Source organism: Capra hircus, chromosome 6, assembly GCF_001704415.2.
Source record: "Capra hircus breed San Clemente chromosome 6, ASM170441v1, whole genome shotgun sequence".
NCBI classification, from domain to species: Eukaryota; Metazoa; Chordata; class Mammalia; order Artiodactyla; family Bovidae; genus Capra; species Capra hircus.
Window position 1 is genome coordinate 91285351 of NC_030813.1, and position 27012 is coordinate 91312362.

At 42.8% G+C, this 27012-nt stretch overlaps 1 protein-coding gene across 1 annotated transcript; it reads right to left on the bottom strand.

Annotated features, from left to right (window-relative positions):
- Positions 706-25069, bottom strand: NAAA (N-acylethanolamine acid amidase). Its single transcript, XM_018049595.1, has 11 exons — positions 24738-25069; positions 23989-24153; positions 21047-21173; positions 14670-14760; positions 13030-13106; positions 8798-8970; positions 8385-8447; positions 6834-6900; positions 5570-5598; positions 1621-1729; positions 706-779 (listed from the first exon to the last, which is right to left on the bottom strand). Exons 1-10 carry the CDS (start codon positions 24938-24940, stop codon positions 1654-1656), a joined length of 1071 nt encoding a protein of 356 aa, XP_017905084.1. The 5' UTR covers positions 24941-25069; the 3' UTR covers positions 706-779; positions 1621-1653.

Consider the following 27012-nt stretch of genomic DNA (forward strand, 5'->3'; position numbering starts at 1 on the left):
ACCACCTGTGTCACCTGGGAAGCCCAGATAAAGCCTACTTGATTTTAAATGGAGTGGGGAAGCCATGAAAAGAAAGTTGTTGTCTATGGTTATACATTCAGGAAGAAGAAAGATTTTTTGCATTTCTCAGCAACAGCAAACTGACCATTGCTTGCAACCAATGTGAAACTGCAACAACCTTGAACTCTTGTTCTTTTCTAATGAACTTTTGTTCAAAACAGTGCTCCCCAATTTCCTCCCACATTCCAATAAAAGCTAACTTCCCCTTTGTTTTTTAGACTTGCCTATGGTTTGCCATTGTTTGCTTGTCTTGAATTGTTAACTCCTCTGCTATTCCCTAATAAACTTCTCTTTGCTTAAAAATAATTGCTGTTAATTTTATTTAAGGCTGGCAGATACTTCCAGAAGTACTTCCTAATGAATAAGGAGGTTTTACCTGCTCATTTCTTTATAAGCTGAGATATGACCACATAGGTATAAATAATGGTGAGAAGCTGGGAATAAACCCTGAGGATATGGCTTGCCCTCTGAGATCAGAAAAATTATCTTTGAGTTGTTCAAGCTAGCATAGAAGAAGCTCGGAGAAGGTCAAGGTAAACCTTGAAGAAAGGACGCCCATTACCCACTTTACCATGACAAGCTCCAGACGGATCCTCCTGCTCCCATTGCACAAGGTTGAAAAGTTTAATGAGGAAGAAGCCTGTATTGGTCATAAAATATAATCTTTTCACTTTATTTTTCTAAGTGCAGTTCTTCAAAAATTTCATTTAAAAAGTCATCTGTAAGGAAAAAATACAGGCTTAATTTAAACTGATTTTAATATCCTCATAAGCGAATGACCAAACATCAGGCTAGGTTTATAAATTTCAGAAGACCCTTGCAATCAGAAAAGGTGTCCTGTCCATCAGTGGCTGCCAAGATTATTTGATTTTAGGGGCAGCAGAAAGGACTCCTGCTTCTTCCTCACATCTTTCCTCTCACCTATAGACTCACTGATGCGTACAACAAATTCTGAGTGTCCTTGGTCCTTCAGGGTCTGTCTGCAAAGGAACTGGGCTTGCCTCCCTGTTTCTTTGGACACACCGAAGTCTTACAGATATTTGCCCCTCTGTGTAAGTGAAGAGGTAACACTTTGCCCTGAAAGCAGGTTTTAATAAAGGGCAAAGGTCACTGGGCATCAGATGATTAGCTTTCAATCAAACAATTAAAATTAAATACCAAATTGTGACAATGAGTACGTGCAGTCACCTCAGTCATATCTGACTCTTTGCAACCCCATGGACTGTAGCCCACCAGGTTCGTCTGTCCATTAGATCTTCCAGGCAAGAATACTGGAGTGGGTTGCCATTCCCTTCTCCAAGGGATCTTCCCAACCCAGTGATCGAACCCAGGTCTCCTGCATTGCAGGCATATTCTTTACCATCTGAGTCACCAGGAAAGCCCAATTGCAACAACAACCTGACGCAAATGACAACCATACACCAGATACCTGTCAGAAAATATTATGTATGTATAAATGGTGAGGATGCCACTGTCTTTCAGGAGAAATACCAACACACATCTACCTGCCCCTAGACCCACCCCTTGGGAAAAAAACACAAAACAACAACTTTAGCAAACCTTCATAGAATAGGTGAACTCTCTCTTCTGCTTTTAACTCGGATTCCTGATCCTAGTCATGTACTTGTCTGGGTTGGCAGCACTCATTACGGTAGTATAGATTGTATAACTGAAAATAAAGAGAGGAATTTTAATATACACATCATTTTCTCTAATATCCAAAGAGGGGAAAAAAAATCCCAAGCCTTTCCCCTAACACTTGGGATCAGGGACAAGAATACAAATCGAGATCCACGTTTGTCAGAATAATGAAAAGTTATAACTCAAGCAACCACACAAAGTGTTCTTTCCTATTCTGACAACACTGTGGGAGGCTGAGTTTAAATTTAAAATTCTCAGATCCCTCTGAGTTCCTCCGTGGCAGGAGGGAGAGCTGGCTTTGGCCTTCAGCCTCGCTCTGCCTGGCCCACAAGTGGCACGTGTGTGCACACTCCACTGTTACATCCAGGCTTCAACTGTGACACCCAGCCATCCCCCACCAGACACAACATCCACATTGGCTGCACACTGCCCTCAAGAGACCACCACTAGGAAGCAGACTGCACAGGCCCTAGAAATGGCTTTGGTGGTGTTCAGGCTAAGAAGTCCAGGGTCCTATGTACTTGGGTCAGACTCTGAGTGGATTCCTTATATCATGGGAGAGTCAGAGGAAGGCCAGAGTGGGGCCCGTAGAGCTCAAGAATCAAGACCGGGGCCCCACTTACCTAATCTAAGGATGAAAAGTACAATGTCACTCATTCAACATTCTGTAGAGTAAGAGATCCCCAAAACCTGCATGTGTGCACGCACACACACTCAGGTACTTCACTTCATTCCTTTCATCTACCTCTTGCCCCAGACACTAGCTGGGATTCATGCTCAAAGCATCTGGAGCCAGGCTATTTAGGGATAGGTGCTGGTACCCTGCAGCTGAATCGTACACCGGACTGAAGACAGCACTATGAGCACATGCAGAGCTCATCCAAGGGTAACGAAGGTTCCCAGAACAGGATCTCAGTTACTTCAGTTCAGTTCATTCCCTCAGTCGTGTCCGACTCTGCAACTCCATGAATCACAGCACGCCAGGCCTCCCTGTCCATCACCAACTCCCGGAGTTCACTCAAACTCATGTCCATCGAGTCAGTGATGCCATCCAGCCATCTCATCCTCTGTCGTCCCCTTCTCCTCCTGCCCCCAATCCCTCCCAGCATCAGGGTCTTTTCCAATGAGTCAACTCTTCACGTGAGGTGGCCAAAGTACTGGAGTTTCAGCTTCAGCATCAGTCCTTCCAAAGAACACCCAGGACCAATCTCCTTTAGAATGGACTGGTTGGATCTCCTTGCAGTCCAAGGAACTCTCAAGAGTCTTCTCCAACACCACAGTTCAAAAGCATCAATTCTTTGGCACTCAGCTTTCTTCACAGTCCAACTCTCACATCCATACATGACCACTGGAAAAACCATAGCCTTAACTAGACGGACCTTTGTTGGCAAAGTAATGTCTCTGCTTTTCAATATGCTATCTAGGTTGGTCATAACTTTCCTTCCAAGGAGTAAGCATCTTTTAATTTCATGGCTGCAATCACCATCTGCAGTGATTTTGGAGCCCCCAAAAAGTAAAGTCTGACACTGTTTCCACTGTTTCCCCATCTATTTCTCATGAAGTGATGGGACCAGATGCCATGATCTTAGTTTTCTGAATGTTGAGCTTTAAAGCAACTTTTTCACTCTCTTCTTTCACTTTCATCAAGAGGCTTTTTAGTTCCTCTTCACTTTCTGCCATAAGGGTAGTGTCATATCTGAGGTTATTGATATTTCTCCTGCAATCTTGATTCCTTAGTTGATAGTAATCATTACATGTAAAGGGCCTGAGAGTCAGGGATCTGTGTTATTTCTGGTTCAGGGATCATTATCATTTAAACATAGTTCCTTTTGGGTTTTCAATTACACAGTAGAGAAAAATGCTTCTTAGTAAACTTTAGAATTTCTGACAAATCTCTTTTGCCAAAGCATTTCAGATGCCATTTAAACATTCGTAGTCTTTTAACTCAGTAATCCTACTTCTGGGAATTAGGCCAAGGAAAATAATAAAAAGCGGGGTGGGAGGGGAATAATGTACTAATAATATTTATTTCAGAGTTTTAATGAGAGAAAACAACTGAAGAATTTTTAACTCAATTATACTACATTTGATTGTCTATGATGAGACTAAAGTTATATGGGCTGTTTACAGTATGGAAACTGCTTTATTAAAATAAATATTGATTATACTATTAATCTTTAAAAGAAACATCATTTATATAACTGTTAAAAACTATAAGAACACAAAAATAGGTCTTCATATATTTTTTAAATGAATATTGAAAGGGCAATATTGTGCCCTAGTGGAAGTGGGTTGGAGCTGACTCCGGGAGGCTAGTGAGAATCAGTGGTTAAATATTCAGGAAGGTTATGAGCCAACTGTAATCCTGAAGTAGGTCAGGGTAGGTATTTACACCACGGAAGTTGATACACGCTACAAATCAGGAGTCTTTTGTTTTTGCTCTCCCTGCCCTCAACGAGCTAGTTCACTAGTGCAGTACTAGGTCACTTGTGACCCAAATAACTCATTTGTTAGAGTGGGAAAATACTAATTTTTCTGTTTTGGGGTGTTAGAATATGTTTACAGGAATTTTTAACAATTATCTTTTTATCTGGACATACTTAAAAACAATTCCAAAGAGATATATTCCTGTTGTGGTGCAAAGTGAAAAGAGTAACCCCAGTTTTTAAAATGTCACTGTAAAAATATAGCTGATTCACTTTGCTGTACAGTAGAGACTAATACAACACTGTAAAGCAATTATACTCCAACAAATTTTTTTTCTTTTTTAAAAGAAAGTGTCATTGTACCTAAGGAATCTTAGAACACCCAAATACTACAAAAGTTCTTCTAGAGGCCATCAGGAAAACTGCTGTTTTACATTTGTGTAAAAGAGGATCCTTTCAAAGAAAAAAATCAATTGGGTATTTGAAACTAAAACTCACTTTACAAATTTTACCTGTACTAGACTATTTCTTGAAGAATACCATTTTAATATTCTTGCCTTGGAGAAAGAAGCAAGGATGATGAGAAAGTAGGAAATGCTGGGCTTAGGAATTTATGGAAGTATAAGAAGGAGACAGGACTCTGTATTGACTTGCTTCCTCTTTTATATTAGTAAGTTAAGCCCTGCCCCATGAGCTGGCCTCAGGTGTTGATAAGGCAATCAGGCATCACTGGGAGGGGGAGGGGGCCCTGAGGCATGAGCTATCGGCCCATTTAGCCTTGCTAAGATGGTGACGGTGGACCTTGAGAAAGTCCTGTGCAAGTTTGGCAGGGGCTACACTTCAAGTTTAACTAAGAGCCTCCTATGGCAGCGGCAACACAGCCCAGCGATTCACCTCAGAAAAGGAGGTGGGTGAAATCCCAGCCTGTAGATCCGAGAAGCCACAGCTCACAGAATGCTACTATCAAGGGCACAGGCTAAAAAAGAATCATTCACTTAGGCACTGAATCATCTGTGAAATGAGGATGAGGGTAGCAGAAACTCCCCAGAGATAAAGGAAAGCCAAAGGTGGCTATAGTTTAGTCCTCAGAGTGACATGAAGGAGCTCACAACCAGGGAGGGCGGCCCCCAGCTAACAGATGGATTTAGGATGAACATGTCATGCCCTCTTCTTCCAGATCACTCTATCTTCCTTACCTTTGGTATTCTCCATGGACTTCCCACTTGACACGGTACATGAGTTTATCTTCCCCTCCCTGCCTCCTCCCTGCTCCTGCCAGTAGAATGCTGGTCCCAGGAGAACAGAGACTTTGTCACTGTGGTGTTCACAGCACCTAGACAACCTGCTCTGCGGGAGCCCTCAGGTCCCTGCTGAGCCCGAAAGTGCATGGAGAGTCGACTGTGCTGGGGAGATGCATGATGCATGCTTAACATGGCACTTACTTGTTACACACTGGAAACACTGATAAGACCTGCACGGGAAAAGTCATATTAAAAGACATTTACAAATACAGAAACTTAATTTTTAAAAAGACTACTAAAAATTTAAAAAGTTGCATGCATTCCAATGTTCATGGCAGCATTATTTACAATTACCAGGATACAGAAGCAACATAAGTGTCCATCAACAAACAAATAAAGAAGATGTGATAAATGGATATGTGCACTCAGTCGCGACCAATTCTTTGCAACCCCCGGACCTCTCCTCTGTCCATGGGATTTTCCAGGCAAAAATACTGGAGTGGGTTGCCATGTGAATATATATACACACACACACTACATACACACACACACACACACACACACACAGTGGAATACTAGTGGAATACTAGTTCACACACACACACACACACACTAGTTAACACACACACACACAGTGGAATACTAGTTAACTAGTTAATGAAATACGGCAGAGAAAGAAAAATATAGTATGACATCACTAACATATTGAATCTAAAAATTAAAAATGAATGTATATAGCAAAACAGAAACAGACTTATAAACAAGAGAACAGACTAGTGGGGAGAAGGAGTGGGAGCAAATTAAGGGTATGGAATTAAGACATACACACTCCTATATAAAATAAGATTCAAGGATATATTATAAAGCACAGGAAATATAGCCAATATGTTATAATGACTAGAAATAGACTATAACCTTTAAAAACACTATGTTGTATGCTGCGCTGTGCTTAGTTGCTCAGCCGTGTCTGATTCTTTGCAACCCCACAGAGTGCAGCCCACCAGGCACCTCTCTCCACGGGGATTCTCCAGGCAAGAATACTATGTTGTATACCTGAAGCTTATACAGTATTTTATAGCAAGTATACTTCAATAAAATAGTAAAAGACCAATAAATAAAAGACTATTAAAAGACAGAAGAAATACATGCAGAATATCTACAGGAAAAAAATAACTTTGGTTTATCTTGGGCTGAGAGTTTTGAAACCTTTCTCTTATTTTTACTTTTAAACAAATGAACATATGTCACAATTATGCCTTTTTTTTTTTTTACATGCAGAAAGGTTAAGATGGACACGTTAATCTATATGGTTACAAGCTCAGAAAATGTCATCTGGCTTTTCTTTGACATGTTTTCAACTAGGTAAAACTTTAACAATGTTTGATTTCAGAGAATATTTTTTAATCACTATTGAGAAAGACATCAAACATCCTGGGTAAAAACTGGACACTGTGACACAAGTTACCTGGAAGAGCGTCTCTGGGCTGAGGTTTGCCTGGCCCGTGGCATTAAGGGCTTTGATGGCGGGTGTTCTGTAAGGACAATGATCAAAGGTCACCTGGCACTTCAGGAAACGCTGCGTCCCTCCAGCTCTCATCTGGGGAGGCTCAATACAAAGCCTAGCCTCAGTATCTCCCTTTCCTCTGAACAGACGCTGGCCCGCACGCATATGTGCTGCCTTGTCTCAGAGCACCATGGTAAAGGCACTCAACAGCCTGGCCCAGTGGCCCCATCTGCTCAAGGAAGCAGGATGGGGGAAATGTTTGCTGTGACCTAACCAGCTGCCATCCAACATATGGCCCAGTAAAATCAGGAAAAGTATACGACTACTTGCTCTCTGGGGACACACTGAATTATAATTAAAGAGTTTTTCAAAATTAGAAGGGAAATTAAAGCACCCAGTTTTATTTATTTATTTTTGTTGTTTGTATGTTTGTGTTTTTGGCCATGTGCAGAATCTTAGTTTCCCAAACAGGGATCAAACCCAGGCTCCCACATAGGATTTCAGAATAGGCTTTCAGCGCCAAGTTCTAACCACTGGACCCCCAGGGAACTCCTCAGTTTATTTAAGTATAGGAAATATTTTCCTTCCCAAAATAGTCTTACATAGAAAACCGTGAATCTTGTTCCATCATTTCCTTTTATTTTATTTTTATTTTTATTTATTTATTTTTTAAATTTTAAAATCTTTAATTCTTACATGCGTTCCCTAACATGAACCCCCCTCCCACCTCCCTCCCCATAATATCTCTCTGGGTCATCCCCATGCACCAGCCCCAAGCATGCTGTATCCTGCGTCAGACATAGACTGGCGATTCGATTCTTACATGATAGTATACATGTTAGAATGCCATTCTCCCAAATCATCATTTCCTTTTAAAGATGTGTCAACAACAGAAAGAGACTTGCAGACTTAGAGAACAAACTTATGGTTGCCAGGGAAGAAGGAATAGTTAGGGAGTTTGGGATGGACATGTACACACTGCTATATTTAAAATGGGGAGCCAGCAAAGACCTACTGTATAGCATAAGGAACTCTGCTTAATGTTATACGGCAGCCTGGATAGGAATGAGCTTAGGAGAGAATGGATACAGGTATACATTCAGCTGAGTCCCTTTGCTGTTCACCTGAAGCTATCACAACATTGTTAATCAGCTATACCCCAATACAAAATAAAAAGTTTTAAAATAAAAAACAAAAAAGAGGTGGGGTGGGGAAGATAGGTCAACAGAGGCTCAAGAGGCCACCCAGTGAGTCATCAGCAGAGCTGGTGGTGAAGTCTAGGGTTCCTGCCCCCGAGGCCAGAATCAACCTCGTCCTCCCAACTCCCACCCAGCTTCCTGTCATGCTCTCTACCACATACTACACTCTCCTGGCCGAGGCACTGGCCGGGGGCCCAGGTATATCTTCTGAGAGGGGACAGCACCTGTAGTCCTTTCCACTCCCTGGAGCAGTAGGGGCACATTCTCCTGACCACAAGAAAACACCGCAAACCAGGCAGCGTGCACAGCCTACCTTCGGTCATCTCCTTTAGGCACTGGCCTCCAGTGGTCATAATTTGTCTCAACTCGGAACCACCTGCAACAAAGCACATCATCTTGTCTTCAGTTCAGTTCAGTCGCTCAGTCCTGTCCGACTCTTTGCGACCCCATGAATCGCAGCACGCCAGGCCTCCCTGTCCATCACCAACTCCTGGAGTTCACTCAGACTCACGTCCACCGAGTCGGTGATGCCATCCAGCCATCTCATCCTCTGTCGTCCCCTTTTCCTCCTGCCCCCAATCCCTCCCATCATCTTGTCTTACCTGAGGTCAACTGGGACACAGCTAAAGAAAAAGCACATATAAAAATAAACAGTATCTCTAGGCTCATCAATTAAAAAAAAAAGATTATTGATACAAAATGACCAGAGCCTTTAATTCTACTCACGCTCCATTTAAAGGATCTAGAGGCCATATGTCTGCGGGGCCACCTCTGTTCCTTGTGATGACCACTCCCTCCTTGGGGGATGTGCCGCCAACAATGTAATAAACATCAGCAATAAGCGGAGTCTTAGCCAGTTTGTAAATAGCTGCTTCAAAGTTTTCTGATTCACTCAGAGTCTGAACAGAAAGACAAACCTGCATTACCATCATCATAGTTGTCATTTACCCACACCAGGTGATGGACAATTGGTCCAAAACATATACTCCTGCTCTATGAACCCATGGCTATAATCTTGAACTGCTCTGACCTCATTCCCTTGTCACTGGGGCTCCTGAGATGGAGGAAGCTCCAGTGGAAAGGCAACAGCAGGAGGATTTTTCTCACAAAAGAAGAGAACTTTGACATGTTATTTTGGGTAAGAGGACTTCCCTTGTGGCTCAGCTGGTAAAGAATCCCCCCTCAATGCAGGAGACCCAGGTTCGATCCCTGGGTTGGGACTATCCCCTGGAGAAGGGAAAGGCTACCCACACCAGTATTCTGGCCTGGAGAATTCCATCAACTGTACAGTCCATGTGGTTGCAAAGAGTCGGACACAACTGAGCGACTTTCACTTCACTTCACTTGGGTGAGAGACCCTGCTCACCAAAACAAAGGCTGTATGATTTCAAGGCAGATTACCCTTGCAAAGGTCTCCCCGTGTTCTTCACTGATTTGTTCTTTCAGCAGGCATTTCCTGAATACCTATACTATGTGCCAGGCACTGCACTGCTGTGGCAACAGAGCTGTCAATATGATGCACCCAGTCCTTATTCTCCCCAAACTTCGATAGATGAAAGTAAAGTCAACAGGCAATAGTGACACAACGTAATGAGTGTCACCACCAGAGAAGGAGATGCTGCGGAAGTCACAGCAGGGGACTGGTCCTCACCCAGGCCACTGAGTAGATCTCCAAGGGAGGTGTCATATGAGCTGAGGTCAGAGAGACAAACAAAAGTCAGACCAGAGAAAGCAGTGATTGTGTGGGGTTGGGAGTGGGGGTGGGGAAGAGCTTCAGCTCAGTGGAACAGATTGGCAAAGGGCTGGAGAGGAAAGAGAGCGTGCCGGGTTAGAGTGGCAAGCTGAACTGGACTTCCTGAACACTTCTGTAGGCCCCCAACACGGATGGTTAAGGGGATCACTTTCCAAATCTTCTGCTTCCACGTGTACTTCTTCCTCAAGCTGATCTTGCTGGAGAATGTCCTGGCTAGAGGGCCAGTCCCTCCCACCTGCACCTTCACCAACACTATTTCATCACTTTTAGAGGGTACAGCCATCTCACCCTCCTGAATAGTGCCAAAGCCCAGTGTCAAGGGTAGGGAGAGGGCAAACAAAAGAACAATTCAAAACGCTGGTGTCTGCAAAGGTGCCATCATTCAGCACCATAAACCATTAACCACGGCAAGCTTTGTGGACTTTTCCCAGCCTTATGCATATCGCTTGCTGTCAGGGTGGGGTAGTGAGACTTGAGTTGGCTTGTTCTCAACTCGGCAAAATTTTATGTGAGGCAATAGGAGATGATATTGTGATGGAATATGTGATGGAATATTTTTTGGATTATGTTACCTATAGCATCCTCTAAGTGCTAGCAAAGAATTCATTGCCTCTAACAGAATTCTGTAAGAACAAAGCAAAAGAACATCAGTAAGAAATACTGAAAGTAGCCAGATTTTCCTGGTGGTCCAGTGGTTATGACTCCATGCTTCCAATTCAGAGGCCATGGGTTCAATCCCTGGTTAGGGAACTAAGATCCCATGTGCCACATGGTGCAGTCAAAACAAAAAAAAAAAGAAAGAAATACTGAAGGCAGTGGTGACTGCTATTATTCACCCTAGTGGCACACTGAGGGGGAGATAGGAACCTCATCTATCTCAGGGAACAGAGGAAATGGAGTGACTGCTAATGGGTGCAGGTCTCTCTCCAGGGGAATGAAGATGTTCTAAAACTGACTGTAGTGATGGTTGCATAATTGTGACTTATACTAGAAAATAGTGAGCTGTATACTTTAAAATGGGTGAACAGTATGGCATATGAATTGTATGGCATTACTTCAATTAAATATACATCTACCTTATGACCCAACAATTCCACTCTTAAGTACTTATGTAACCAACTAAACTGGACTTCAAGTTTACAAAAAGACTGGTACAAGAATTCATACAGCAGCCTTATTCATAGGCACTAGACCACCAGGAAAGTCCAGCTACTTTCAGTATTTCTTACTGATGTTCTTTTGCTTTGTTCTTACAGAATTTCTGTTAGAGGCAATGAATTCTTCGCTAGCACTTTGGGGATGCTATAGGTAACATAATCCAAAACATATTCCATCACATATTCCATCGCAATATCACCTCCTATTGCCTCACATGTAATTTTGCTGAGTTTAGAACAAACCAACTCAACAGCCCCAAACTGGAAATGACCCAATGTCCATTTATTAACAATAAAATGGATAAATTGTGGCATACTCATACAATTGAATCTTCAATAATAAAAAGGAATGAACTAGTGATGCCAATAAGGATGAGTCTGAAAACCATGCTGAGTGAAAGAAAAAGAGTCTACATAGCATGATTTTGGGTATATGAATTCTAGAACTGGCAAAACTTTTTATACTGATAGAAATCAGAGTGATGCCTGGCAAGGAGGTGGGGAGTCAAAGAAGGTTGGAAGTTGACTAGAAAGGAGCACTAGGGAAAATTACCAGGGACATTTGGAAACATCTGCCAACTAAAAACTGTTACCCACTGTGTGCCTCTACAAAAATCAGGTCACTAGCCACTGCAGTTGCTGGCCTTCAACACACCCTGAAAGGAGTTCAAGGTGGAGAGATGAGGAATGAGGCGTTTTGCGCTCCGGAAAAAACCAGCAGAACAGGGCCTTCAAATAGTTACTTTCAGGAGAAGATTTTATGAGCCCAATTCTTTCATTTCCTCATATCTAGAAAAGCATTAAAATCATCAATGATGACATCTGCTCCTTCTGACTAGCGGCAAGCCTCTTCCAAAAGAAGTGCTTGACAGCCCGTTCCCCCTTCACTGAAATCATATATTATACTGACCTTCCCCCCATCTCTTGGAGCAGTTTCTCAGAAATATCTGAGATGATGACTCCCTGGCTATAATCCTCATTTTGCTGCAAATAAAACTTAACTCACAACTCTTACATTGTACATTTTATTTTAGTTGTTAGGGTCTATATTTTGTGTATGTTTGGTGGTTACATGGATGGATAAATGAGTGTGTAAAATTCCCAAAACACACTGAACAAAACCCTTAATATTTCTGCATTTCATTGTATGTAAATTATAAAATGAAAAAAACCACTCTTGGTATTTAGATTCCCTTGGAAAGATTTACATTTTAGTTTTATTTTTAAATGTCAACATGTCCAATACACTAGATTTTTGCAGCTTTTTAATCTTAAGATGAAATACTTTAGAAACCATCTTAAAAATATGTGAAGGGTGCAGTGTTTATTAACATATTTAGGGAATATTCAAGTAAAAAGTTTAGGAAAATTTCAAGCCTAGAAAGTCTTGATTATTTATAGCAGGACAAGGAAAGGCCCGAAAGGCTAAAAGGGAGGCAGGGCCAGCTCCTTTCACCAGAGGTATGCTCCAGAAAAATGTGCTTCCTGTGGTCAGAACACAATTTACACGTGGCTTGGAACTCTGCTGACTAATAGGCAATGTAAAGCCAGATGTTCCTTTTGTTGTGCGTAGAGTTATCTTCTAACACATTTGTTTTGCTCATTAAGATACTTGCCAATGGAGATGAATGCATTTGCAGTTGGAGATTCTAAAAGAAGGGTACATCTACATTCTTAGAAAAGCTTTGATCTCTTACTGCAATCAGCTATTGTGGAAAACTGGAGCCTATGACAAAGATTCTCCTTCTTGACCAAACTCTTGCTGGGGACCTGGGAGTGCCCCCTCCTCTCGCTCTGTGTGTGCTATGTGCTCAATTGCTCAGTCGTGTCCAACTCTTGCAACCTCATGGACTGTAGCCCTCCAGGCTCCTCTGTCCATGGGATTCTCCAGGCAAGAATACTGGAGTGGGTTGCCATTCCCTTCTCCAGGGGATCTTCCCAACCCAGGAATGGAACTCGCATATTCTGCATTGGGAGGCGGGATTCTTTACCACTGGACATCAGGGAAGCCCTTAGGATGAGGTGAGCTCAACAGTAAAAATACTCACAGTTCGGATAAGCCAGCTGACTGGTGAGTGTCTCTGAAAAAGGGCTGCAATCATGTTCTCCCACCACCAGCCTTTATCTGCCAAGGAAGGAATCATAATGTTGATACACACTAGAATTGCTGCCCCAGAGGCACATTTTATTGTTCAGGCATTTTAACTCAATCTTAGCAGGCCAATGATAGAACTAGTTTTCATCCGGTTAAGGTTTAAAAGAGGTTTGTTTTTTACTTTTTTAACCTGATCATACCATAACTATCAGTTAAACAATCTGAGCCACAAAATGATGGAAGCAAAGCCCCTTTTGTTCATTCTCTGTAAAACTTCAGTAACTGTCATGCTGTGCTGTGGGTACCACTAGTTGAGAATTAGTCTCATTCTCAGGTGACACTTAAGGAAATGAAGAAATATAAGAGGATAAAGAACTATTATGGACACAGATACATCCTCAACCAGCATCTTCCTGGTCAGGCTTATATAAAAAGGTAAGAATACATCAACGGAAATAAAGAGACTCCTGGTATATGTCTTTCTCCTTTATTCAGCTGCAAATTCCTGAGGACAGACACCAAGGACAGAGCCTAGTTTTCTCAGGGTTTCCCACATGTTGGGTAACTGAGTGGTGTCCCCTGAGCCTTGGGGCATGGCAGTGGGCTGTATAATAGAGCAACGAGGCAAGGACCCAGGAGATCAATTTGAGAACCATCTCTCCCATCTACTAGCTGTCTTTTCACCTTGTAGCTTCAGTTTCCTCTTTTGCATAATAGATCCAGTTAATAAAATCAGCCCAGCCTAACTAACAGGACTGCTGGGAGGGTCTAATGAGAGAATTTAGAGAAAATGCACAGAAAATGGTAAAGCGCTTTACAGATGTTGCTTGTATAATGCCATCACTATATCCTCTGACGACTGCAATCGTTTCCAGACAGTCTTCTGTTTCCATCTTAACCCAACACGATCTAGCCTCTATAAAGCAACCAAATGAAAGTTGAGAATGTAAAAGCAAAACAGATCTGTTCACCCTGGCCTAAAATCTTCCTGTGAAAGTCGCTCAGTCGTGTCTGACTCTTTGAGACCCCATGGACTACTGGAGTGGGTAGCTGTTCCCTTCTCCAGGAGATCTTCCCATCCCAGGGATCGAACCAGGGTCTCCTGCATTGCAGGTGGATTCTTTACCAACTGAGCTACCAGGGAAGCCCCAGAATCTTCCTAGGGCTTCCATTTTGCTTAAAACCCAAACTCCTCCTCACAACCCTGCACCTGGCCTCAGCCTCCTTCTCCATCTCTAATATACTCCCCCTTACTCCATCCTGTAGCCACATTACAGTCTTGTTTCTGGAATTCCTCGCCCAGCTTCTGTAGACCTGGGTCGTGTAAGTCAAGCTTCCCTGACCCTATCCCTGTAGTACTTGCTCCATGCCCAACTTCATTCTCTACCACATCTTCCTGTTTTACTTTCTTGGGAGCACTTATCAGTAGCTGAAATCACGTTCATTGCTCACATGCACACTGCCCACCATCCCCCACTGAAACGGAAGCATGGAACATGGAAGGTATTCCGTGTGCTCTGTTGGCTGACTGAATGACGTGCTTGGATAAAACTGAACAGGGATAGGGTTCAAAATGTTTGGGAATTTGAGTACCTCGTTCATCACCAGAAACTGTAAACTTGTGTGGACTCTGACCCGTCCATAATCCTACATAGCCAACAAAGGTGGTTCCTGTGTAGGCAATCTGAAATCAAGAGACAAGATATCATCTCATTACTCAAACCAAAAGTACTTTGAAATACCTGTTTTGCCCCCAATTTCATGGATTTCTTTTTTTCTTTTAAGTTCCATCCTAATACTCTGAAATAGCCTGCTAGATTTAACTTCGAGGGCTCAGGGACAGAAGTCAGTGGATATGTGACCTTGGATGAGGAAAAAAAAAGATACATCTTTATTTTCACTAACTTCTAACTGAAATTTTACTCCCTCTGTAACGAATAAATACAAGAACTCACGTAGTTATAGAGTGCCTGTGGTTTCATCACCAGGAGAAATTGCAGGTATTTTTACATACATAATGGCATCATACATACATATCTTGAAATATCATTCATACTTATCACCATTCTGCATTTATGGTGGAGTTATTAGACCCACTGTTAAATTTTACTAGCTAATGTGTTAAGAAAAGTATAATATAGAAATAGCTGTATTTCAACATAACTGGTTTTCTTCACGATGTTATACATTTCACTTTATGTATTTATAAAACATTATCTTAAGAAGGGATCAATAAGCTTCATCAAACTGCGCCATACAGAAAAAAAGAAGCTCATCCTAGAAGTAGCAAATGGGCTTCCATTTAAAAACTTGTCTTGACTCAATTATAAGAAATTAATATCATGTTCTTATAAACTCTACAAAGTAAAGGGAAACAAGTGAAACTGTTTAGTAATAATCAAATTTAAAATTTAATTATGAAAAAAATTTTTACATACATCTTTCACTTAATCCCCTGATTATTCCATGAGTTCTAGGGATTACTCCCACTTTATTTATTTATTTTTTGCTTTGCTCCCACTTTCAATTAAAGAAATGAACTCCAATGACTGCAAGACATTACTATATCCCTGAGGGAAAAAAAGACACTCTACTAGCTATTTCAGACACCAGATTTCATTTTTCTCTTTTGGGGGGCCACATCACGCAGCATATGGGATCTTAGTTCCCAGACCAGGGACTGAACTCACACTCCTTGCACTGAAAGAACAGAGTCTTAACCACTGGAACCACTAGTGAAGTCCCCAGATTTCAATTTTCAAAGAGGTACTTAGTAGAGTGCCCAGCTCATATTCAATAAAAGTGAACTAATATTTTTATATTTTGAGAAATGAATGGACATAGCTTCATTTTTCCCTAAAAAGCTGAATTTTATGCCAGTAACTTTTCATTTAGCTGTATATTTCCACCTTGTCCGATCATAAAATAATTTAAAGTGGCTAAATTACAAGAGAAAATGCAGTGGCCTCAATTTTCTAAATGACTTCTTACCCAAGACACACTGAGGGCCTTTCATGAATTCCCCCCATTTCCATTCATGGAGGTAAACTGGTAACAAATCTACTCATTATTAAAGCCCTTGCAAAATGTAACTATAGGAAGAAAAAAGTAATCTTATGGTCACTTCATTCTCATAATACACTGACACTCACATTTGTGTCACTTTTGAAGAGTTCAGAAAATTAAAGTTATAAAAATCAAAGTCACTGGCAGTTTCCCAGATATTTTAGAATATGTAATTATAACTGTAAGATAGAATTTGTAAGATATTGTATCTTGTGCCCAGCTCACATGGTTCAATAAAAATTGCTTTTATTTCTAAATTTCAACGCTTTCAATTGGGCTTCCCAGGTGGCTCAGTGGTAAAGAATCCACCTGCCAATGTAGGAGATGCAGGTTCAATCCCTGGGTTGGGAAGATACCTTGGAGGAAGAAACAGCAACTCACTCCAATATTCTTGCCTGGGAAATCCCATAGACAGGGCAGCCTGGCAGGTTGTAGTCCATGGGGTTGCAAAGAGTCAGAGATGACTTAGTGACTGAGCATGCATGAATGCTTTCAGTTGTCTGTGACAGGTCATTTTGCATAAACTCTTAGCTGGGGCAGGAGACTAATTGACAGTCTGAGTTTTGTGGAGAAAACTGCTTGAAGGCCTGGGTTTGGTCCCACCTCTGCCTCATCTCCTCCTGTTGTTTGGAGCAAATCACTGTCTAAGGCCCGGCCCTTTCATCTAGCAGATAAGAATGGAAGTATTGATTTGAGTCTGCTTCACAGGGCTGTTATGCAGATCATAGGAAGTCCTGTATCTGAAAATACTTTAAAAATTATGACTACTAGATAAGAATAAGAGCTTAATTCAGTTCTGTTCAGTTCAGTTGCTCAGTTGTATCTGACTCTTTGCGACCCCATAAACTGCAGCATGTCAGGCCTCCTTGTCCATCACCAACTCCCGGAGTCCACCCAAACCCATGTCCATTGAGTCGATGCTGCCATCCAACCATCTCATCCTCTGTCGTCCCCTTCTCCTCCTGCCCCAAATCCCTTCCAGCATCAGAGTCTTTTCCAATGGGTCAGCTCTTCACATGAGGTGGCCAAAGTGTTGGAGTTTCAGCTTTAGCATCATTCCTTCCAATGAACACCCAGGGCTGATCTCTTTTAGGATGGGCTGGTTGATCTCCTTGCAGTCCAAGGGACTCTCAAGAGTCTTCTCCAACACCACAGTTAAAAGCATCAAGTCTTCGGCACTCAGCTTTCATCATCCAACTCTCACATCCATACATGACTACTGCAAAAACCATAGCCTTAACTAGATGGACCTTTGTTGGCAAAGTAATGTCTCTGCTTTTAAATATGCTATCTAGGTTGGTCATAATTTTCCTTCCAAAGAGTAAGCATCATTTAATTTCATGGCTGCAATCACCATCTGCAGTGATTTTGGAGCACCCAAAAATAAAGTCAGCCACTGTTTCCCCATCTATTTCCCATGAAGTGATGGGACCGGATGTCATGATCTTAGTTTTCTGAATGTTGAGCTCTAAGCCAACTTTTTCACTCTCCTCTTTCACTTTCAGCAAGAGGCTTTTTAGTTCCTCTTCACTTTCTGCCACAAGGGTGGTGTCATCTGCATATGAGGTTATTGATATTTCTCCTGGCAATCTTGATTCCAGCTTGTGTTTCTTCCAGTCCAGTGTTTCTTATGATGTAATCTGCATATAAGTTAAATAAGCAGGGTGACAATTTATAGCCTTGACATACTCCTTTCCCGATTTGGAACCAGTCTGTTGGTCCATGCCCAGTTCTAACTCTTGCTTTCTGACCTGCATATAGGTTTCTCAAGAGGCAGGTCAGGTGGTCTGGTATTTCCATCTCTTTCAGAATTTTCCACAGTTTATTGTGATCCACACAGTCAAAGGCTTTGGTATAGTCAATAAAGCAGAAATAGATGTTTTTCTGGAACTCCCTTGCTTTTTTGATGATCCAGCGGATGTTGGCAATTTGATCTCTGGTTCCTCTGCCTTTTCTAAAACCAGCTTGAACATCTGGAAGTTCACGTATTGCTGAAGCCTGGCTTGAAGAATTTTGAGCATTACTTTACTAGCATGTGAGATGAGTGCAATTGCGCGGTAGTTTGAGCATTCTTTGGCATTGCCTTTCTTTGGAATTGGAATGAAAACGGACCTTTTCCAGTCCTGTGGCCACTGCTGAGTTTTCCAAATTTGCTGGCATATTGAGTGCAACACTTTCACAGCATCATCTTTCAGGATTTGAAATAGTTCAACTGGAATTCCATCACCTGCACTAGCTTTGTTTGTAGTGATGCTTTCTAAGGTCCACTTGACTTCACATTCCAGGATGTCTGGCTCTAGATGAGTGTGAGTGATCACACCATTGTGATTATCTGGGTCATGAAGATCTTTTTGTACAGTTCTTGTGTATTCTTGCCACCTCTTCTTAATATCTTCTGCTTCTGTTAGGTCCATTTCATTTCTGTCCTTTATTGAGCCTATCTTTGCATGAAATGTTCCCTTGGTATCTTTAATTTTCTTGAAGAGATCTCTAGTCTTTTCCATTCTATTGTTTTCCTGTATTTCTTTGCATTGATCACTGAGGAAGGCTTTCTTATCTCTCCTTGCTATGGGAACTCTGCATTCAGATGCTTGTATCTTTCCTTTCCTCCTTTGCTTTTCACTTCTGTTCTTTTCACAGCTATCTGTAAGGCCTCCTCAGGCAGCCATTTTGCTTTTTTGCATTCTTTTTCTTGGGGATGATTTCTTGATTCCTGCCTCCTGTACAATGTCACAAACCTCCGTCCATAGTTCATCGGGCACTCTGTCTATCAGATCTAGTCCCTTAAATCTATTTCTTACTTCCACTACATAGTCATAAGGAATTTAAGAGCTTATTCAGTGGATAACTTGTTATTGGGCAGATAACCTGTTCTTTTATTTTTTAATATTTATTTATTTGGCTGTGCCAGGTCTTTGTTGCAGCATGCAGGATCTTTGGTTGTGTCATCTTTTTTTTTTTTTTTTTTCAGTTGCAGCATGCAGGATATAGTTTCCTGACCAGAGATGGAACCTGGCCCCCTGCATTGGGAGCATGAAGTCTTAGCCACTCGACTCCCAGGGAAGTCCCAGGATAACCAGATAACCTGTTCTTAATTTAGCAAAACAATTTATTGGTCATGAGCCCTCATCAGAAAGACAATACCCAAGTGTAAACAGTTAAATTTGATAATAATAGCCTGAGCACTGAGAAAAGCCAAACCAAAACACTGTTTCCCATAAGAGCTCTAGGAGTAACAGAAACAAATGGAACAACTGTTGGTTAGGGTGAGTCTAGAGGGAGCAGTTGAAATTATTTTTATTGCACTTATGTCAATTTTTAAGAATTTTTTCTTACTGTAGAATAATGGAGAAAAGCATAAAGTAGTAAACGAAAATAATTAGTGTCCCCTCATTCAGTAATAATTACTAACATTTTGTCAGGTGTCCTTTCAGAATTTATTTTCATGGATATTGCTACCACTTAAAACCATTTTTGAAGTAAATCTTCAGCTACAAATCAAATTGGTAATAGTGCTGAAGTGAAGGAATGAAATTGGGAAAAGGAGAAACTTTCACCTTAAATTTCTGTACTGTTTGAATGTTTATGACAAACAATTATTGTTTGTAAAAGCAAACGAGCTTTCAGTAAATGAGTTTCTAGTATTTGTGACTCAAACTCTAAATGCAAAGAATAAATGAAATAAAACCCTTAAACAACGTTCTCCCCCCAAAGCCAAGATCTGACTTTTGGATGCTCTGCTCTGTTCCATGGCAATGATATGCTTTAGGTATTCAGCAAACACTGATTACTACTATATCCCTAGATATTTACACAGAGATGCGACAATAGTACACATTTGGTTGTACTTTTAAAAAAACTTGGAGAAGGCAATGGCACCCCACTCCAGTACTCTTGCCTGGAAAATCCCATGGACGGAGAAGCCTGGAAGGCTGCAGTCCATGGGGTCGCTGAGGGTCGGACACGACTGAGCGACTTCACTTTCACTTTTCACTTTCATCCATTGGAGAAGGACATGGCAACCTACTCCAGTGTTCTTGCCTGGAGAATCCCAGGGACGGGGGAGCCTGGTGGGCTGCCGTCTATGGGGTTGCACAGAGTCGGACACAACTGAAGCAACTTAGCAGCAGCAGCAGGATGAAAATAAAAAGATTTAATTTCTTAAATATTAAAGAGAATAGTTTAGGTCAATTATAGTTGTAAAGAACTATTTATTATTTGGCCACTATTTATCAAGCATCTACCTTATGTTTTGCATAGATCACTTCATTTAACCTTTATAACTATCTCCATAAAGTAGTTATTAACCTCTCTGAGCTGTAATCTGCAAAATGGGTATAAGTAATTTCTCAAGTTCACAAAGGAAGTGACAGAAGTAAGATTTAGACCCAGCCCTGTTAGATCCCCAAAGTAGGTGTTCCTAGCCATTGTGCTATCCAGCCCCTCCCTATTCTAGCAGCAGCCTGAACATGGAAAAGCAAAGAGCTGACTTAGTATCATAAGTAGACGATTGGGACTTCCCCGGCTGTCCAGTGGTTAAAATTCTCCCTTTCAGTGCTGGGGGTGGGGGTTCCATCTCTGTTAGGGAACTAAGATTCTGCATGCTGAATGGTTCAGCAAAAAAAAAAAAAAAGAAAGAAACCAAGTAGATGATTGATCATAGCTCCATAGAGATTTCCCTAGGGAAAAGTGCTTGAGCTCTGTAAGTAGGTGCTCAATAATAATAAATGACTCTCATTTCTACAGGCATACTTGATGTAAATCTCTCCATAGTTTTGTTTTTCCAGGAGCTTGATGTTTTTTGTATCTTAAATTGATACACACTTAAGCTGCAGACCATCTAAGTCATGGCCAACCGGTTAGCAAGTCTCTGATTTCTGAATCTTACACTATACGGACTATACCTGCCCATTCTTTATGAACTGTACGTCCAAAGTCAAGTTGCGTAAGAAACTTCCGAAAGGATAATCCAGATTCCGGCCATGGTAAATGTGGCCTTTGGAGTCCTGAGCCACAATACTGGTGCAGAATCTGGGAAAAGGGAAAAGTTCAACATGAGTGAACAACAAAAACAAGAAAAAGGAAATGAGCTTTTTATTTAAAAAATAAGTCCTCAAGGTGTTTTTTCCCCCTTTTATAAAGAACACATATGCTATGTAATCCTATGGATTCATAATTCAAGATGAAAAAGACAACTGGACACAGCTCTAGTGCTTCTTCAGTGTTACTAGACCTTTGCTCTCAGCACACATGACATTGAAAACATACTGAATGAGAATTTCATCCTAAATCTAAATCTGAAATGGACCTATTCTGGGCTCAGTGAGATCACTTATATTTGCCTGCTCCTCTGCTTGGAAGTATGTATCTATTTAACATGCTATTCAAAGCTGGTTGAAGCTCATCTCTCTTCCGAATTTCTCAGAACAAGTACAATGACACCAAACTATTCTGCCTCACAGTTTCACTTTCTCTTCTTGAGAAAGGGGTGAACAATTTAGGGGTTTGGCACTTTTCCAATCCTCCTTAGGGCTCCCTGCACAGAGCTAACAAGAGAAAAGAATCTTTTAAGAACTGGAGAGATGTATTTTGAGGAAAAGAGGAAGAGGTTTGTTAAGACGTCTAAATGTCCATATTCCCTGAGAATATGTAATATTACATAAAAAATATTTAAATATATCATGTTCAATTCTAGGGCAGGGGAAAGATACACATACACACACACAAACTGAGAGGAAATATCCTGAAGGATAGATGGTCATTTCTGAGTAACAGGATTGTGGTTAATTTTCTTTATTAATTTTCTATAATGATTACATAGTACTTTTAAGAGTACTATTATTACATAGTACTAATTAAGAGAAAACAAATTTTACTTTTTTATTATTTAAAAAAGGAAGCTTGGTCAGGTTTTAATTTTTTCCAAGGTTTCTGGTGGCACCTTCTTGGCAGTGGTGCCAAGAAGGAGATAAAAGAGATGGAGGTTTGATCCCTGGGTTGGGAAGATCCCCTGCAGACAGGGATGGCTACTCACTCCAGTATTCTTGCCAAGAGAATCCCATGGACGGAGGAGCCTGGCAGGCTACACTCTGTGGGGTCACAAAAAGTCGGACACAACTGAGCAACTAAACCACCACCACCACCATCAGTGTTTCTGATCTTCAAAGAGTTCATGTCAAGAAGGGAACTGACAGAACACCGGAAGTTGATAAAGTTTGTAGACTTTCTGTCAAAGGTGATTTTTCAAAACTGGGCAGGCAACAGTTCTTCTGTGTCATGCCAAATGTTTTTTTTCATGAGAGGCCCCCAAGCACAGGCGACAGCTAGGGAGCTGGGCTCTGCTCTGGATGCGCCGCAGTGCACTGGGGACATGTGCTTTTAGCAGCAGCTCTGATGACTCAACATGCACCTGACTTTCAGCAAATTGTCCCCTTTGAGGCTTGGTTTCCACATTACAAAATGTAATACCATCTCCAGGGCCTCGTACCTAGTAGGCTCAATAAAGGGTAGCTAGTTTTACTTGAGTCTGAGCAAATTCCAGGAGATAGTGGAGGACAAAGGAGCCTGGCGTGCTACAGTCCATGGGGTCACAAAGAGTCAGACATGACTTAGCAACTGAACAACAACCACAGTCTTGCTTAATCTTATTCAAAAAGTCTTATACCGGAAATGAGGACAAAACATTTCCTTTGTTAATGCTAGTGGAATCTGATGGTGCTTTTCCTTGTCAGGCAATTCAGTATATATCTTAAAATAAAATCCAAAAGTCAGAATTTTTTTACTAGAACTTTTGCTTTAGTTGGTTTGAATACAGTAACTCCAACAAAAGGAGAGGAAAATGAAAATAGCTGATTTTTTCATTGAGAAAGTCACATGTCAGAATAGGAAAAAGATTGGGGTAGGAGACAAAGAATGACAAAATTAACTTAGGTCAATTGAAAAGCACTTTAACATATTTGTGTCTATCTGTGTCTTAAAACATTTCCCTGAAAAGGATGGCAGTCACAGTGATTCTTAACCTATACTGTCTAGGTATTCTAGGAGGTGCCAAGAAGCAGTAAAGTTTCATTATCCACAGGGAAAAAAAAAGGTTTTTAAATATTTTTGCAGGCAGAAGGTATAAGTATCTGAAAGATGTTACTAGATGAAGCTGGTCTGGTGGCAAAACAGTAAGTCCTGAAGACAGAAATCAAGTCAAATCTCTCTTACTTCCAAGACCTGTTACTGAGCCCACAGACTTGAGGCTCCCCCCTCACTCTGCCTGGGATCAACCGCACACTCCGCATTGCTTTCCCCTGTGTGCACCACAGCCGATCATGCCCACTGCAGGTATCAAATACTGGCTAGCTCTGCAAGCCAGAGCAGCGTAGCCTGTGCTCCCACCGCCGGAGGAAATGGGCTGAGAAAGAGGAGTCATGATCACTAGCCATGATGAACATGGAGGGATAAAGTCAGAGAAACAAATGAATGCTGGGACAACCCCCTGACTATAAGGTTGGACAGTCACTGGATTAACTTAAGTGGGGGATTATTTCAAAACTTTCCTGGAAGACTACGTGTTAGCAGAGTTTTGAAAGTGGGAGGCTACCCGGATTGGAGAAGGGAAAAAAGGGGGCTTCTCCAAGAACATTTCAGTGTTGAGGTCAGAGAAGGTGCTTTTCTTCTTGAAGCTCATAATCTGCTGCTCAGACTCACCCAGAGAAGCCAAGAGGAAGCACTGCAGGTTCCTGGGGAACCCGGTCAGCACCCTCTTTTTATCACACTGAAAGCACATCTCCGCCCACTCAAATGTCGCCGGAATCCCCGCGAAATCGCAAATTAATCCGCGCTAGAGCTGCGTACTCACGCGCTGAACTCGTAGGCCAGGTTGAGAAGAATGCAGTCGACCAGGTTGAAGTCCAGGGCGTCGCACATGCCGCGTATCTCGTCGGTGAAGGGCTGTGGCAGGAAGAGTTCCAGCTCCGGGACGACTTTTCTGATCAATGCAAGGACCCACGGCGGCACATAATCTCTAGAAAGGGAAAACCACGAGGGTGTCTGATCTGCTCGGAGGTCGGTACTATGCGTGTGTACTGGGGGTGCTGGGGGGTACCTAAAGCTTTCCTCCTTGGGGTGAGTTCTAGATGCCTCCCTTAACCAAAGAGCTGACAATCCACGTCCAGACAGCATCACCCGAACGCGGAGTCCAGGAGAGAAAAGAACATCCAAGAGCGGGAAAGAGGGTGACGGAGAGTGGTTGCCAAAGGGGTGAGCCTGGGGTCCCTCGAGGCCTGCTAGGAGTGCGTGGGGGTGCGTTCCCTACTGTAGCTGAGCAGCCGGGGCGACAGCCCGGGTGACAATCCGCGCGCTACCTTGATCCAGAATGGCTGGTGGACGAGGGTGCCATTGGTGACACCGGACCTGAAAGTCAAACCAGCTGCGCCGGGTCACCCCCCAACCCCGACGCTGCCGGCCTGGAGCAGTGGCCAATGCCAGTTCTGGGCGGCCCTACCCGCTGCCACTCCAGACGCCCGGGGATTGGAGAGTGTTTGGGCAGCACGTGTCTGGGCTTTCCCACACTCCCACCCGCGCCCGCGCCCCCTCGCCGGCGCTCACCCGATGATATGGGTCATCGCGGAGCGCAAGAAGTCCCGGTCGTAGTGCTGCAGCACCGGCAGCCAGCGCAGCTGGGGAGCCGCGTCCAGGCTCACATTGAAGAGCGGCGGGGCAGGGGGCGCGGCGGCGGCCGACACCTCGGCTCCGGCCAGCAGTAGCAGCAGCGCCAGCGCCGGGCGCGCACTCGGGCCGGCGGCTCTCATTGCTCGGGCGGCCACAATTGCGACCCTGCGGCCACCCGCTGCGCCCCGGAGGAGCTCTGGAGAAGGAGGAGGCGGAGCCTGGGGGCTGGAGGGGGAGCCTGCGCGCCGCTCGGCCCGCCTAATCCCCGGGACCCGGAACTGCGAGTAGAGCTGCCTCTCTAGCCTAGCCTGTGGGCTCCCGCCCGGATGCCTCCTTACCACGCCCGCGTCCCCGCCCCCGGCCAAGCGTGCGGCGGGGTTCCAGGTCCCGGGATGATAAATGCGGCCGCCGGTTTCTCACTCCCGCTCCCCGCCCCATCCCACCCAGGTCGGCCGAGAGCGTGTAATCGGCGGCGTAGAGGGTGTTTGAGAAAATGATTTCAGCGGTGAAGCAGGACAGTTCTATTGGGGTAGGAAGAGTCCTCCTACCCCCACCTCATTTGCTTTTATTTAAATTCTTCAAAAGTTTATATGGATTTTATAAGGGGAAGGAGAGCTTTTTGAGTTCAACAATCCTACTTCTCAGTTTCTTTTAAAAAGCTAAAAACTTAGCTATCATCTATGTGCCAAATGCTTTTGCCCTTTCTGTCTCATCTAACCATCAAAACAAGCCAGAACACTGTATCACAACCTACAAGGGGTGGAATGGGGTGGGGGTGGGGGTGACGGAGGCAGAGGGACGTTCAAGAGGGAGGGGGTACATATAGTTATGACTGACGTTGATGTACGGCAGAAACCACAACAGCATTGTAAAGCAATTCAGCTCAGTTCAGTAGCTCAGCCGTGTCCGAGTTTTTGCGACCCCGTGACTGCAGCACGCCAGGCTTCCCTGTCCATCACCAACTCCCAGAGCATGCTCAAACTCATGTTCATCGAGTAGTGATGCCATCCAAACATCTCATCCTCTGTCATCCCCTTCTCCTCTTGCCTTCAATCTTTACCAGCATCAGGGTCTTTCCCAATGAGTCAGTTATTCGAATCAGGCGCCAAAGTATTGGAGTCTCGCTTCATCATCAGTCCTTCCAATGAATACTCAGGACTGATTTCCTTTAGGGTGGACTGGTTGGATCTCCTTGCAGTCCAAAGAACTCTCAGGAGTCTTCTCCAGCGCCACAGTTCAAAAGCATCAATTCTTCGACGCTCAGCTTTCTTTATAGTCCCAACTCTCACATCCATATATGACTACTGGAAAAACCGCAGCTCTGATTAGATCTACTTTTTTTTTGGCAAAGTAATGTCTCTACTTTTTAATATGCTGTCTAGGTTGGGCATAGCTTTTCTTCCAAGGAGTAAGCGTCTTTTAATTTCATGGCTGCAGTCACCATCTGCAGTGATTTTGGAGCCCAAGAAAATAAAGTCAGCCACTGTTTCCATTGTCTATTTGCCATGAAATGACGGGACCAGATGCTATGATCTTAGTTTTCTGAATGTTGAGTTTTAAGCCAGCTTTCTCACTCTCCTCTCACTTTCAAGAGGCTCTTCAGTTCCTCTTCGCTTTTTGCCATAAGGGTGGTGTCATCTGCATATCTGAGATTATTGATATTTCTCCCAGCAATCTTGATCCCAGCTTGTGCTTCATCCAGCCTGGCATTTTTCATGATGTACTCTGCATATAAGTTAAATAAGTAGGGTGACAATATACAGCCTTGACGTACTCCTTTCATGACTTGGAACCAGTCTGTTGTTCCATGTCTAGTTCTAACCATTGCTTCTTGACCTGCATACAGATTTCTCAGAAGGCAGGTCAGGTGATCTGGCATTCTCAACTCTTTAAGAATTTTCCAGTTTGTTGTGATCCACACAATCAAAGGCTTTGGCATAGTCAATAAAACAGAAGTAGATGTTTTTCTGGAACTCTCTTGCTTTTTTGATGATCCAGTGGATGTTGACAATTTGATCTCTGGTTCCCCTGCCTTTTCTAAACCCAGCTTGAACATCTGGAAGTTCTTGGTTGACGTACTGTTGAAACCTTAGTTGGAGAAGTTTGAGCATTACTTTGCTATCATGTGAGATGAGTGCGATTGTGTGGTAGTTTGATCATTGTTTGGCATTGCCTTTCTTTGGGATTGGAATGAAAACTGACCTTTTCCAGT